The sequence below is a fragment of the Lonchura striata genome, chromosome 32 (genome assembly GCF_046129695.1).
Source record: "Lonchura striata isolate bLonStr1 chromosome 32, bLonStr1.mat, whole genome shotgun sequence".
Classification (NCBI taxonomy): Eukaryota; Metazoa; Chordata; class Aves; order Passeriformes; family Estrildidae; genus Lonchura; species Lonchura striata.
In genome coordinates, this window is record NC_134634.1 from 4,378,517 (window position 1) to 4,392,367 (window position 13,851).

A 13,851-nucleotide genomic window follows, 5' to 3' on the forward strand; every position below is an offset into this window, starting at 1 on the left:
ATTCTTGTTTTGGTCTTGTAAATTGTTAGAAGTGACATAGAAACTCAAAGTAGCTATGCTTGGAGATCTTTTGAGCTGAAGATCTCCTGTGCACAGGAGTTACATAGGGCCTCCTGCTAATGATCATCATTGCAGAGCTTTGGGTGAATAAATAGTTTGACACTTCTTACATGTTGGTACAGGAAAAATAAATTAGAGCTGCTTTGAGGAGGAGAGGAAACAAAATTCTTAAGTAAGTGCTGTGTTTGACTTTTGGGAGAGTAAAAGTTGAGGTTCAGTCAGGCTTGTGTTTGCCTCACTGCGGATGTACCTTCTCAGTCAGCTGTCTCCCTAATAACTAATTAGGCCTTTAATTGTAGACAGCACTAATTAAAGCTTTATTCATTGAAAGTAATTAGGGAGGGTGGCTGACTGGGCCAGCACGTGCTCAGTTAAGCAACTGCAGGAATTAAATTTTTAGTCCTGCATTTCCACAGTGAGCTTCAATAAATAAACCTTTATATTTATTGAGTGTAGCTATGTATTAATTAGTGGAGTCTGCTATTAAAGGCCTTGGCTAATTGAAGTGACAAGATTCTGTACTTGTCCCCTGAAGGAAGCCCTGCACGGGGTGGTCAGCAGCTGTGGTCAGCAGCCGTGGTCAGCAGGCCGCAGGCACCGGCCGGGCCAGGCGCTGCCGCAGGTGTTTGGCAAAGTCCACCTGTGTCTGGGACAGGACCTGGTTGATGATGGTCTTGGGCAGCCACCCCTGGGGAGAGGAGCAGACACAGCCTGTGAGCAGAACCAGCCTCCCCAGAGCCCCTGGATCCCACACATTCCCTGGTTCCTGCACAACCCCTGGCTCCCCCACATTCCCCAGCTCCCCCAGCCCCAGGTACCTTGAGGTCGATGCTGAGCAGCCAGGTGAGCCTGGTCTGGGAGGGGCTGCCGGGTAGTGGGCGCAGGACCATGCAGGTGGGACCATTCTCAGCCCTGGTGGGGAGAGAGGCCCAGGTCAGACCCAAACTTGGACTTTTCAGCCTGATAAATGCACTTTGGGGTTTCTGCAGCAGCTCCTGCTGCCCATAGAAACGCAGCGACCCTGAGCCCGCAGTAAAACCCTTGTGCTCTGAGGGAGTCTCCTCCTGCAGACGCCCAGCTGGGCTGAGCAGGTACCTTATGAAGCCCTCCTGCTCGGGCATGGCCCCGTAGGTGGTGGACATCCCGGCCAGGACGCAGGTGGAGCCGCGTCTCCTGGAGCACCGGACACTCACAAAGTCCCGCGGCCCCACGATGTTCCCCGGGGTCGCGGCCGCCTTCTCATGGGTGATCACCGTGTCCTTCCCAATCTTCTCCAGAATCTGCAGTTTAGAGTTAAAACTTTCATTTGAAGTGTTTACTGCAAGCACAGCTAAAAGATGCCATTGGTTACCAGCTGTTCAGATACAGGGTCTGACAAAGACTTGACAGTGGCAATAATTCCCAATACTTGCTCACCCCCAGGTGAGAACTGTTTTCAATTCCTGAGTGAAAAGCTATTCCCTTACTGCCTGTGATTCCTTGTCCCTTGGGTCTATTTCTTCCCCAGATCAGCCCCAGTTTCCAACAGAACTGGCAGCTCCTTGCAGAAAGTGCCTTTCCTGCAGAATTAGTCACAGAGAAGCTGCTCCAGACTCCCCCCAGCTGCAGGAGCAGCACAGATACTGCAAAACCTCCTCTCCACCTGCAGCAGGCAATGGGCTGGCTGTGACAGGAATGACACACATCTCCTACCTTGACTTCTTTGACGTTGGGGTTCCAGTCTCCCATCTGCTCCATGTTGTCCACCAGCTCTCCGTACACCGTGTCCAGGGGCTGGTCCACCACCACCTCCAGCCGGAACACCTTCCCCACGTCCGGCAGCACCTTGCTCAGCACTTTGTCTCCGTTACCCTGCGGAGGGGATGGCAGAGTTGCCACCAGAGCTGCTCACAGGGGAGGGCTCCAAGGCAGCACCACGGGCAGAGCACCCACCGCCACCGTCTCTGTCTTCCAGTCGTCCTGGTCCTCCAGGATTCTTAGGGATTTCTGCAGGGCCTCCTCTCCTTGCTTGATGTAAGACATTTGCATCTCGCTGAAGGGTTTCTCCTCCAGCCTTGAGCCTGCCAGCACCAGACAAAGGCAGGGCTGAGCAAGAGCAGTGTAGTGTGCCAGGTGAGCTTTACCTGCACCAAGTACCTTTCTCTGTGCCCAGGGGATGGGGGTTACACCCAGTTCCCACTCTGCCTGTGGCTCAGCAGAAGCACAGCCCACCCTCAAGCAGGTTTTTCCCCAGCCTGTGAGGGTCTCTCCCCAGCAGGAAGGAACAGACCCCTCAGGTGTCACTTACTGAGCAAGGAGCTTCTCCTGCGCACCTGGTGGATCCAGGTGCTGGGTCCTGGGCTGCGGCTGGCCAGCCTGCTCAGCTCCTGGCTGATGGCCACAGCGGCTTGTCTCCTCAGACCTGGGGGAGAGAGTGTGTCACCCACAGCTCCACACTGCCCGGGCCCAGCCGTGGGCTTTTCCCCAATTTAAACATGGAAAAGTCCCCACTTGTCACTGTCTTGGTGTCCCTACAGACACAGGGAGTAGCTGGTTGCCATCACACTGCCCTGGGGTAGGCTGTCCTGAGCAATCCTGAGCTTGGCTCCAGCCATGCAGCAGTAAAAACACTGAGGAGCATCGTGCAGGTGCCCAGGAAAGAGCATGGAAATGGAGCACAAAAACCCTCACAGCCAGAGGGATTGGGACCCTGAACTGGTCACAGGGACATGAGCCAGCCCCTCAGGTCCCAGTGACAGGGCTCAGGGTTTCAGGGATGGTAGATCACAGAACCCAGCATGCTACAGAGTGGGCAGAACATTGCCGAGGCCCCAGTCACCACTCTGAGGAGTTTAGATAGAAAGAGAGTCCTTTCTGGAGCCTGTGATTCAACAGGAGCTTCTCTAATAAACTTTTGTCAGAAACTCTGCCTGTGGCAGGGGGAAGAGAATCCCTGAGCCCCAGACAGCCAGACAGGGGCTGCCTCAGTTCCATCCTGCCCCAGACAGCCAGACAGGACTGCCTCAGTTCTATCCTGCCCCAGACAGCCAGACAGGGGCTGTCCCGGCTCCATCCTGCCCCAGACAGCCGGACAGGGGCTGCCTCAGTTCTATCCTGCCCCGGACAGCCGGACAGGGGCTGCCCCAGCTCCATCCTGCCCCAGACAGCCGGACAGGGGCTGCCCCGGCCCCATCCTGCCCCAGACAACCAGACAGGGGCTGCCCCGGCCCCATCCTGCCCCAGACAACCGGACAGGGGTTGCCCCAGCCCCATCCTGCCCCAGACAGCCGGACAGGGGCTGCCCCGGCTCCATCCTGCCCCAGACAGCCGGACAGGGGCTGCCCCGGGCCGCAGCCGGACTCACCGGTCATGTTGCGCAGGTGGCGGTAGGAGATGGCGGCGCAGAGCTTGGACGTGGCTGGCAGCATCTCCCTGCGGGGTCGGAGCCGTGGGCTGGGCAGTGGCGCTGGCTGTGGCAGAGGCAGTGGCTCCAGTGACACTGGCAGTGGTGGTGGCCGCAGTGGTGGTGGCTGCAGTGGTGGCCGCGGTGTCCGTCCGTCTGCGCCCAGCGCTGCTCTGCCCTGGCCCCGCCGTGCACGGCCTTAAGTACGCGGGGCTGAAGGATTCTGCCCCGTCAGCCGGAGATAAGAGCCGTCACTCCGGGCCGGGCCCCGCGGGCCAAGGCCAGCCCCGGCTCCCCACGCGCCCGCCGGGGCCGCGGGCAGCGCACGGGGCTGGGAGCGTGCGGGGACAGCGCAGCACCCCCAGCACCCCCAGCCCGGGGGGCACGGGTGGGCAGAGCCCCCCGAGCAGCTCCTGCCCTGCCTGGCAGGCCGTCCTTGCAGGGATGGACCTGGGGCTCACAGCATGATCACCACCTGTGACAGGTGACAGACCAGCACAGTGGCACAGTCATTGAGGCTGGAAAAGTCCTCCAAGGTCACTGAGTCCAAATGTGATGGGTAACAATGGATAATAAGGGATCACTTTGGATGACACCCTCTCACAGCACAACTATTGCGGAATAACAAGCCAGGCTGAGCCTCTGCACACGCTGTGCACAAGAACCAGGACAGCCCATAAAACACAACATGAAATACATCGAGCTGCTGAGCCTGGGACTGAAGTGAGGGGCAGCCCCAGGCAGCCCCCTACTCCCTGGGCCCCGTTATCTGCCCCAGCAGTGGGACACAGCAGAGCAGCGATAATGCTCAAGGCTGAAATGACATTTCTGGGATGAATTACGGCTTGGAGACCAGCACTCCCAGGAACCTGTGAATTACAGCTGCTTCCTTTGACGTCAGCCCCTGCACCCTCCTGCAGGGAGCCTGACCTTGCTCCCCCATTTCAACAGCTTGGCCCGGGGGGGGTCACCCCCTCACTGTGCCAGCAGCCCGGCCCCAGGGAGCCCTTTGTCTCCCCCAGCCTGTCCCCAGCTTTCCTGAGATGATTTGAGTCCCACCTGCCCTCCAGAAGGGTCCTGCTGCCCCACGGGATGTTCCTCTGTATTGTCAGGGCTGCCATCCTCCACTGTGTGCCAGAAAATACCTCAGGCTCAGGTCAGCAGTGTGGGGTTAGAGGGAGGTGCTGGAGGCATCAGGAGGAGGCAGAAACTGCACCATCCCTTTCCAAAACCTTTACTGGGAATTCCTCTTTGCAGCCATGCTCCCACAGGTGTGATTCCCGGGTGATGCCACAGCTCTCCCCACCTCTGGGCTTCACCCACCTGCTCCCATCTCCCTGCACATGGGGAGAGGGAGACCCAGGAGGGTTTGGAACCCCTGAGTCTCAGCCAGGAGTGTCCAGCCCAGAGCTCTGGCCAAGCACACGCAGAGCAGTGACAGGTCTGGGTGTTTGGGGCCACCAGAGACACCCCAGTGCTGTGCACTGCCCCAGCCCTCCCAGTCCCACCCCAGTGCTGTGCACTGCCCCAGCCCTCGCAGTCCCAGTCCCACCCCAGCTCTCCCAGTCCCATCCCAGTGCAGTCCCCTGCCCCAGGAGCAGGCACACACAGCCCCGGGGAGCCCCAGGCTCTGAGTGATCCAGGGCTGTTTTCCCGGATGGAGCCGCCGCTCCCGGCCTCGGCACAAGGCCACGCAGTTGTTTGTGAGAAGAACCAAAACAAACCGTGCAGAGCCGCCCCTCTGGCTCCGGGCTGGAGGGGCACGACCCCAGCTGTGCCCTCAGGAGGGGACACGGGCACAGCCACACCGTGCTGGTGAGGAAATGCTGCAGGTGGCCACACCCCAAAGCAGGACACAGACCCCAAAAAGCACTCAGAACCCTCAGGGGGATCTGGTTAACTGGGACACCCCAGCCCCCACAGCCCCCTGAGGCACCCCCAGGCTCCTGCACAAAGTCACCACACAGCTCCACTTGCATTCACCTAATAGGGCTTGAAGTACAAACGTTCACAAATGTACAAAACCACAATGATGCCAACCAAAGGCACCGGAGCCGCACCAGGGCCTGGAGGCTGAGGGACCCAAGAGCCCTGAGGGTGCCCTGACCCCCCACCCTGCCCAGCCCAGCCCCCTCCGAGCGCATTCCCCTCTCCCAGCCCGTTCCCACAGCAGGGCTGCAGCAGAGGTGGCTGTCGGGGTGACCCTGTCCCTCCTGCAGCAGCCCGGCCAGGGTGTCCCCCCATCCCAAGGCTGCCTGTGGTGCTATTTGGAGAGCAGAGACAAACCACAGCCCCTGGTGCCACAGAGGTCGACCCGACGCCCTGATAAGATAATGGGCTCAAGAGCAGCAAAGTGAGCCCATGTCCTGACCCCCACCAGCTCCCCACACCCCCAAAGCCCTGGGCTGCAGGGCTGGGACCCCACCACCGGGGCTGGGCAGCCCTTGCCTCCCCCCAGGCATCGCTGCCCTGATCCCCCCTCACCCCAAAACACTGCCAAACAAACAGGGACAGCAAAAACACCCCCAAAGAGCCATCCCCACCTGCCAGAGACTTTCCAGCCACAGGCGCCAGCTCCATAAATGCCTTTTATTAAATTCTGTTAGAACAAGAAATAGCATTTCTTTGTTTAAACTTTTGCTATCCACAACACCCACTCAAGCCCAACGGGGCAGAAATGTTTCCCACCAAAGCAAGTGGTCCCTGGGCCAGTGAGAGGGGGCCAGCAGTGGCCACAACAGCTGTCAGCTCTCCAGGGCAGCTGTGCTCAGCCCCAGCAAGCAGAGCTGTTTGTTCTCTGCCCCCCAGCAGGAACTCTTCACCCAAAGAACTCCCACTGCCCGAGGTTCCACAGGGACTGTGCCTGCCGAGGTTTGCCCTTCCCTGCCCACACCCAGGAGGCTCCTGGGGCCTGGCAGCTGCCCAAAGCCAGCCCCGAGGCCAAGGACTCTCCTCCCCAGGGAGGGCCGGGACACACGGGGCAAAGGACTCTCCAGCCTGGTACAGCTGCAGCAGCTCCCCCAGCAGCGAGGCCAGGAGGGGCTGGAGCTCCAGGCTCTGCCGTGTCCCAGGTGCAGCAGCTCTTCACCAGCAGGTAATTAGTGCTTTCAGCTGGTAATTAGCAGGCTCAGCTGCAGGGGAGTGGCACAGCCTAGCTGGGGGGTACGAGTGGTCTGTGTTGGGGTACGGGGGTACCCAGGTTCTGCTCCCCAGCCCAGAGCAGGATCTTGCCTTGGGCTCCAGTGTTCTCTCAGAGTGAGCCCAGCCCATGGCTGGACCAGGGGGCCTGTCTGTCCCTGCACAGCACACAGAGGGGACAAGAGCTAGCCTGAGGAGTGCTCATCCTGAGAGAGGGGGAACTGCCAGGACCAGAATACCGGAAAGCCATCAATGTCAGGTTCAAGGATTTATTTACATGTCAAGGAAAACTCTCACCCAAAGTCACGTGAGGAGGAAAAAGCAAACAAAGCCAAGGAGCAGTGATTTGCCTCCCAAACACAAATGCTTGCACTCCCAGTGCACTGGGCCCTCCTCATCTCCTTCTCCAGAAGGAGACTAAGGGCATGATTTGTGTGCAGTTACCAGCACCACAGAAAATACAATCTGAAAATGAAACCTGCCTTTCCAAGGCAGTCTGTCCCTGCCCAGGCAGGTCCTGGAGCAGCCCTCGCTCCTTGCAGGAAAGGGCAGCACCTCAGTACTCATCCAGCGTGTCGGCCCGCGGCACCGAGAGGCCCCTCTCCTTCAGCGCCTGCACCTTCAGCTTCTCCGACTCCTGCTTGGCCTGCTGTTCCACCCGCTGCTCCTCCAGGATCTCCTCGATGGACACCTGCTGCAGAGGCGTGTCGCTCTCCTTCTCCAGGTCCTGCAGGAGAAACGAGCCCTCAGCTCTGACAGCGTCCCTGGACCGCAGGGCACCTGTGCCCCCGCGGCAGCCAGCGGTGGGGCTGACAGAGAACAGAGGTGCTGGAAGCGCCCTGAGGGCTGGGGATGTGGGCAGGGATCCCCAGCACAGCCCTGGCAAGGGGCTCCTGGGCACCCCAAAGCAAACAGCGCTCGGCTCCTCCTGAGCCCATCCCAGGTGGTGTCTGCAGGGAGGTAACAGGCAGCCAGCATGACAGCCTCCAGCAGTGCCACACAAGCTGGAGCTTCCCCACAGCTCCCTCTGCGTTGTTCTTCGTTCTGGTGTCATCCCAGAGGGGCTGCGGCAGCAGGAGGCTGCCCTGCCATGCAGGCTGGCATTTCTGTGCTGGCTCAGCCTAAACTGGCCCTGGAGGTGGCTCCGATTCCAGCCCACAACAGCAACCGCATTTCAGAGCTGACAGACAGACAGGCAGACCACAACCCCCCAGCCCGGGCCCAGACTGCAGCGGGAGCCGAGCACTTACAATTTCCCCCAGCAGCACCACATTCTCGCCCCTCACCACGAAGATGCCCCGGGGGATGTCCCCATACTTCTTGCCCACGTGGATGCGCTCTACAGTCTGGTGCAACACCAAGTTTGCTGCAGCAACGAGACAGAGAGAAAAACACCGACGTTCCACGGCGAACTGTGGCCGAGCAGTGTCCCCCGTCCCACCGGAGCAGCACCGGCGCTGGCTCTCCCCTGGCGCTCGGTGCCTGCCCGGAGCCGGGTCACCGAAGCTACCGACACTGTCCCCACCCCGCGGCTCCGAGCCCACCCGGGCCCCCGCAGCACAGAAGATGATGGCGATGGTGGTGCTGCAAGCTCGGGGTGCTGGCCGGAGGATGAACATCACCCGGAGGACGAACATAACATCACCCGGCTGCTTCTCCCCAGAAAGCGACGCCAGAGCGCCAGCACTGGATGCAAGGGCGGGACGGGGAGCTCCCAGGTGTGGGAGAAGGGGTCCAGGGGACAGAGGGGGGGGTTCAACCCCCAGCACAAGCCCACTGGCAAGCAGCGCTCCCTCCTCCTCCTCGCCATCCCCGGCGCTGCCGCGGCCCGGCCGTACCGAACTGGTCGATGCTGCGCAGGTACCCGATGAGCGTCCGCCCGTCCCGCAGCAGCACCAGGTGCTTCTCTGCGGGAAAGGAGAGCGGCGGGTCGGCCACGGCCCCACGGCTCCGGGACCCGCTACGGGGAGAGGGGTCCGGGCGCCGCACGGGGAACCGCGGGCAGGACCCGGGGGCAGGGCAGGCACCGGCGGGCCACGGAGGGGACGGGGCGGGGCGCCCCGGGACACTCACTGTCGATGTCCTGGATCAGGCTGGCCGTGCCGGGCATGTAGTTCATGGTGCCGCCGCGCCCGCAGCGGAAGCGCCGCCATGCGCCGCCGCCGCCGCCGCCCCGGAACCGCCCGCGCGGGCGGGGCCCACCCGCCGCTGCCCTTTTAAGCCGCGCCAGCCGTGCGCGCGGGGCCGCCGCCGATTGGCCGGCGAGGGCGGGGAGCGGCCGCCGATTGGGCGCGGGGCGCGCGGGGGCGTGGCCTTGGCGGCGACCATGGAGCCCCGCACGGCCGGGCCGGGCCCGCCCGCGGCGGCCGCGCAGGTAACGGGGGCGAGGGGCGGGCACGGCCCCGGGAGGGCTCGGCCCCGGGAGGGCACGGCCACCGGGGAGGGCTCGGCCCCGGGAGGGCACGGCCACCGGGGAGGGCACGGCCCCGGGAGGGCACGGCCCCGGGAGGGCACGGCCACCGGGAGGGCACGGCCCCGGGAGGGCTCGGCCACCGGGAGGGCTCGGCCCCGGGAGGGCTCGGCCCCGGGATCGGCACAATTCCCGGGGCGGGCGGCAGCGCTCGGCCCGGCCCTGCCCCGATAACGGGCGCGCAGGGCGGGCCCCGGGAGCCTCCCCCGCCCCGCCGGTTTCTCGCGGAGCCCTCCGGGCGTGTGACGGGGCGGAGAGCAGCGCGGGGAGGCGCTGCCGGCGGAGCCGCCTCACGGGCGCCTGTGCCGTGCGGGGATCCCGGGAACGCGGGGCCCGGAGCGCTTTGCGGAGCGGGAGGGCCCCGGTCACGGGGCTGGGCATTCCCGGATCCGTACCTGCGGCGTTTATGGCAGCTGCGTTTCGGGCTGCCGTGCAAATTCCGTGTGGCGAGAAGGGCTTTGCCCGGCCGGGGCAGGCTCTGCCCTCCAGCCGTGCTTTGGTCTGGTTTGGTTTGGTTTGGTTTTTCTCCAGCCCTTCCATAAATCCCGGCACACAGGCTGCACAGCCTGCGCTCTGGAAGCAGCTCAGGGGCAGAACACTGCTTTGCCCGAAGGTACAGGGAGTCATTCCCCGAGCTCCTGAAAGCCTGTGCTTCACATCCCCTCTGCTGTCAGGTGGAAACTCGAGTTCCCTACACAACATGGGATGGATCCCGGTAAACCCTCGGATGTCCTTGGGTGTGCAGACCTTCCGTACAGAGATGCACATGAGCTGCAGCTCTAGGAGCTCCAGGAGCTGAACACTGGCTGGCAGAGCTCGTCTGTTTGAGAATCAGCAGGGAAATGAACTTTTCTGGAGAGTTTTCCATCCTCCCGTCAGTGATGCAGTACTGGCATAGAATCCTCCAGGAGCTGCTCACTGTGAGGGGCTGCACGCCTCCCCCTGAGCCCAGCTCGGCTGAGCAAGACCTGGTTAAGCTTAGTGCTAGACCTGGTACAGCCAGGTTAGACCAGGAAAGCCTAAAACTGGGGCAGATCACTTGAGGGCAAAGGAACCCCCTGGTTCAATGCAGGAAGGGCCAGACCTTGTTCCTGGAGCACCTCTGCCTGTGTCCATGTCCCGTCACCTTCCCTGTGCTCTTCCCTTGTCCCCAGGCCATGGATTCTCCCTATGCCAACGGAGCCTACAGCCCCCCGTACCCGCACTACGCCAGCCTGCCGCAGGCACGGGGCTTCTACTGCTCGGGGCCCGCGCGCAGCCCCTACCCCCCGGAGCCCGCGGGCCTCTACCGGCCCCCGTCGCCCGCTCCCGCCTGGAGCTACGGCCCCCCGGAGTGTCCCCCCGAGGGCTCGGCCCTCCGCAGGCAGCAGGCCCCCAGCTACTCCCCGCCACAGGTAAGGGCACTGCCAGCGCGGCACGAGTGGTGCCCGGGACGTGTCGTGGGGCTGTGCAGGGGGAAAAGGCTCTGGTGGGCTGGGGGTGCCCGTGGCTCTGGAGTGTCTTGTCCTGCCTGCTTTAATCTTACCAAAACTGGTGGTCACCCTGTTCTTTGGAAACCCTCAGCTTTTGGGCTGGGAAAGTGGGAATTGGGCAGCCAACCTGAGCTGCAGCCGTTCCATCCAGCTCCCAGGGCTGTGTGAGGGAACAGGGCTGGCAGTGATCCCCTGTAATGCCTGTCCAGGTCTGTGTGAGGGGACAGGGCTGGCAATGATCTCCCTGCAATGCCTGTCCCAGCTCCCAGGGCTGTGTGAGGGGACAGGGCTGGCAGTGACCCCCCCCTGCAATGCCCGTCCCAGCTCCCAGGGCAGGCAGTGACCCCCCTGCAATGCCTGTCCAGGTCTGTGTGAGGGGACAGGGCTGGCAGTGACCCCCTGCAATGCCCGTCCCAGCTCCCAGGGCTGTGTGAGGGGACAGGGCTGGCAGTGACCCCCTGTAATGCCTGTCCCAGCTCCCAGGGCTGGCAATGACCCCCTGCAATGCCTGTCCCAGCTCCCAGGGCTGGCAGTGACCCCCCTGCAATGCCCGTCCCAGCTCCCAGGGCTGTGTGAGGGGGCAGGGCTGGCAGTGACCCCTCTGTAACGCCTGTTTCCCTGTCTGTGCAGACCCCAGGAATGCCAGTGCCGCAGTATCCATACGGGGACAGCAGCACAGGGCTCACGGGGCAGGGCCTGGTGCCACAGCCCAGAGCCCTGGAGGACACGTGGGGCCCCCACTCTGGCTATGGGGCGCAGCCTCGCTACGCCTGGCCCGCCTCGGGGCACGGCAGCCTCTACGTCTCGGATTCACACCCATCCTGGACCAGCAGCGGGGCTGCTTCCCACCCTCCCACCTGGGAGTCACAGGGACAGGTGAGGTCCTGTGTGCATGCAGAAGACTTAAATCCCTGGCTGCAATTCCATAAAGTACTGGAAGGACAAGATGTCCTGGGGTGGGTCTTGAAATGGGTCTGACAGGCCAGGTTGGATCAGGGATTAAGTGACTCCATGTTTTTGGTGCCTGGCAGTAGCAGCCCTGTTGGGGGGTTCAGGGCTCAGACTGCTCTGGGCAGGTGCCCCTTGCTGGGCTTTCTCTTTCTGACATGGGAGCAGAGCACAGGTCCCTGTCCCCAGCGTCCCCAGCCCTGTCTGCTGTTTGGCGCAGGATGAGAGCGGAAACCTCCGGGTTGAAGGGAAATGCACTTAGAGATGTTTTCTCCCTCTGTCTGCAGGACTCTGTCTACAGACCTGAGCAAAGCCCCAGCCAGCACAGTTACTATTCTGATGGCAACCAGCGGCTCTCGGGGCCAGTGAACGAGCACAGGGCGGCCAAGCCTGCCCCGTGCCAGCCCCGGGTGCAGTACAGTGCCCAGCCCCAGCTCTATGACCTCGCTGCTCGCAAGCCCATGGCCAGGAGCCAGGAGCTGGGCTTCAAACCTGCTGACCAGCCTGCCACGAGTCCTGCAGCCATGCAGCCGGAGATTCAGAGGATCCTCCACGTGATGGGGGAGGCTGAACAGCTGGAGGAAGAGGTGGACGAATTTGTAGGGAAAAAGACAGATAAATCCTACCGACTGCTGGAGGAGATGTTGACCAAGCTGCTGCTGGAGCTGGATTCCGTTGAGACTGGGGGCCAGGACAGTGTCCGGCAGGCCAGGAAAGAGTCCGTCCACAGAATTCAGGCCATACTGGAAAAACTGGAAAGAAAGGGATTGTGAAAGCACAAGAACCACAACACACAGCCTGTGGTTGAGGTTCCAAAGAGTTCTCTTAAATCTCAGCTCTTTCTGCTACGCACTATTGACAATGGAATAGCAATAAGCCCGGAGTTAACAAATCAAATCAAACCCACCAAAAAGCCAGCCCAGAAGCCCAGCCCCAGCAAACAACTCAGCAAAGGACAGAGAAGAGGTTTGAAGCAGCAAAAGTATTTAATGAGGATGCTGAGGAGAACTGGGCCAAGGATGGGGCCCTGTGGGGTTGTGTACAGAGTTCCCCAGGCCGGGCCCAATCTCTGGGTGCCTCCTACAGCCACAGCCAGTCTTCAAACACTGCTCAGATGTGCTGCAATGTGCAGCCACCAACCAAGACTCTGGGCTTGTCCTCACTGCCTGTAATTTCAGCTTCAGCTCCCTTGCCATAAACCTCATGTGTCCCCATAGGGGTTGTTAGGGTTTGGTGCACTCAAGGAGCAGCACTGAAGTGCTGGAGGGAGGGACTCTGCTGGCACATGTCACGTTGTGCTGTTCCTCCTGTGTGGTGCAGGGCCAGTGTGGGGTGTCCCTGTGGGCATGGGAACAGACTGGAAATCCCAGTTCTGCCACTGGAAAGGAGAAGTGCAAGTCAAGGAAAGAACCAGGGTGCTTGGAAGTGATTTCCAGGTCACTTGGGTCAGAATCCTGTTTCATGTCCCTCTCCATCCTGCGAGTTCTGTGTCCCACTGTGCAGCACCATGGGAAGGGAACAGCTGTCTGTTCCAGCCTCCTGGTTTCCACCTGCACAGCAGCTCAGTGCTATGTGTGACACCTGAGTTTGAAATGTATTTTGTAATTGAGATGTCTCAAAGTCTCTTTTTCTTTGAAGAGAAGTGGTGGGAAGGTTTTGTGACTCCAGGCTGTCTGGAGTGGTGCTGAGGTCAGGGGTGAATGGGATATCTGAGAAGGCTGTTCTGGGGTGCCAGGGTGCCCCATTGCCTCCCAGGCAGTGTAGATGCTCCAGGAGCCTCCAGCTGTGGCTCTAAGGCTGGTGTGGAAGAGGGTCTGGAAGGGATTTAGGATGCCTGGGGCTGGGAAGTGCCCTGGCCATGCTCTGTGTGCTGCCAGTCAGCCGGAGGCAGCTGGCAGATCCCACATTCCCAGACAGGGCTGCGGGCACAGGATGACCTTTGGAGCTCACTGGCTGTGTCCATGACCACGTGTGGTCAGCCTGCACAGCCAGCCACGTCTGGAGCGAGCTGGGAGCCAGCTGGATGTCGTGGGACAGGGAAGGGCTCAGCTGCTGCTGCATTTTGTGTCGGGCAGGGAGCAGCCAGGCTGAGCTGTTCTGTGCTTCCAGCCTGGCCAGTGCCTCCTGGGGCCCATGGCTGTACTGGGAGGTCAGTAACTCACAGCACTCAGAGCGTGCTGCCCTGCCACTGTGCTGGTGAGCCTCCATGAGTGCCCCCCCTTCCCCCATCAGCTGAACCCATCCAGGTAGGATATTCCTCAACAATATTGCTTGTCCCTGCCTCCTTGGTAGAGGGTTACGTAAATCCCCAGAGAAAAGCCCATGAGAGAACATGAAGAAGTGGGCTGAAATGGCAGGTTATCATTGCAGGGCGTGGGGAT

At 61.5% G+C, this 13,851-nt stretch overlaps 3 protein-coding genes across 4 annotated transcripts; 1 reads left to right on the forward strand and 2 right to left on the reverse strand.

Annotated features, from left to right (window-relative positions):
- Positions 1-640: 640 nt before the first annotated feature.
- STAR (steroidogenic acute regulatory protein) lies at positions 641-3,467 on the reverse strand. Its single transcript, XM_021535851.1, has 7 exons — positions 3,404-3,467; positions 2,348-2,461; positions 1,993-2,120; positions 1,753-1,911; positions 1,156-1,340; positions 879-972; positions 641-748 (listed from the first exon to the last, which is right to left on the reverse strand). The coding sequence occupies exons 1-7, from the start codon at positions 3,465-3,467 to the stop codon at positions 641-643; spliced, it is 852 nt and encodes a 283-aa protein (XP_021391526.1).
- Positions 3,468-6,017: 2,550 nt separating this feature from the next.
- LSM1 (LSM1 homolog, mRNA degradation associated) lies at positions 6,018-8,766 on the reverse strand. Of its 2 annotated transcripts, XM_021535852.3 has the most exons (4): positions 8,654-8,766; positions 8,419-8,487; positions 7,831-7,946; positions 6,018-7,307 (listed from the first exon to the last, which is right to left on the reverse strand). In XM_021535852.3, exons 1-4 carry the CDS (start codon positions 8,697-8,699, stop codon positions 7,137-7,139), a joined length of 402 nt encoding a protein of 133 aa, XP_021391527.1. In that variant the 5' UTR covers positions 8,700-8,766; the 3' UTR covers positions 6,018-7,136. The 2 variants fall into 2 exon arrangements, with proteins under 2 accessions (XP_021391527.1, XP_021391528.1); XM_021535853.3 differs by lacking the exon at positions 8,419-8,487.
- A 138-nt stretch (positions 8,767-8,904) lies between these two features.
- On the forward strand, positions 8,905-13,079 carry BAG4 (BAG cochaperone 4). The gene is made up of 4 exons (XM_021535854.2): positions 8,905-8,954; positions 10,205-10,444; positions 11,153-11,398; positions 11,758-13,079. The coding sequence occupies exons 1-4, from the start codon at positions 8,907-8,909 to the stop codon at positions 12,241-12,243; spliced, it is 1,020 nt and encodes a 339-aa protein (XP_021391529.1). The 5' UTR covers positions 8,905-8,906; the 3' UTR covers positions 12,244-13,079.
- The last annotated feature ends 772 nt before the right edge of the window (positions 13,080-13,851 follow it).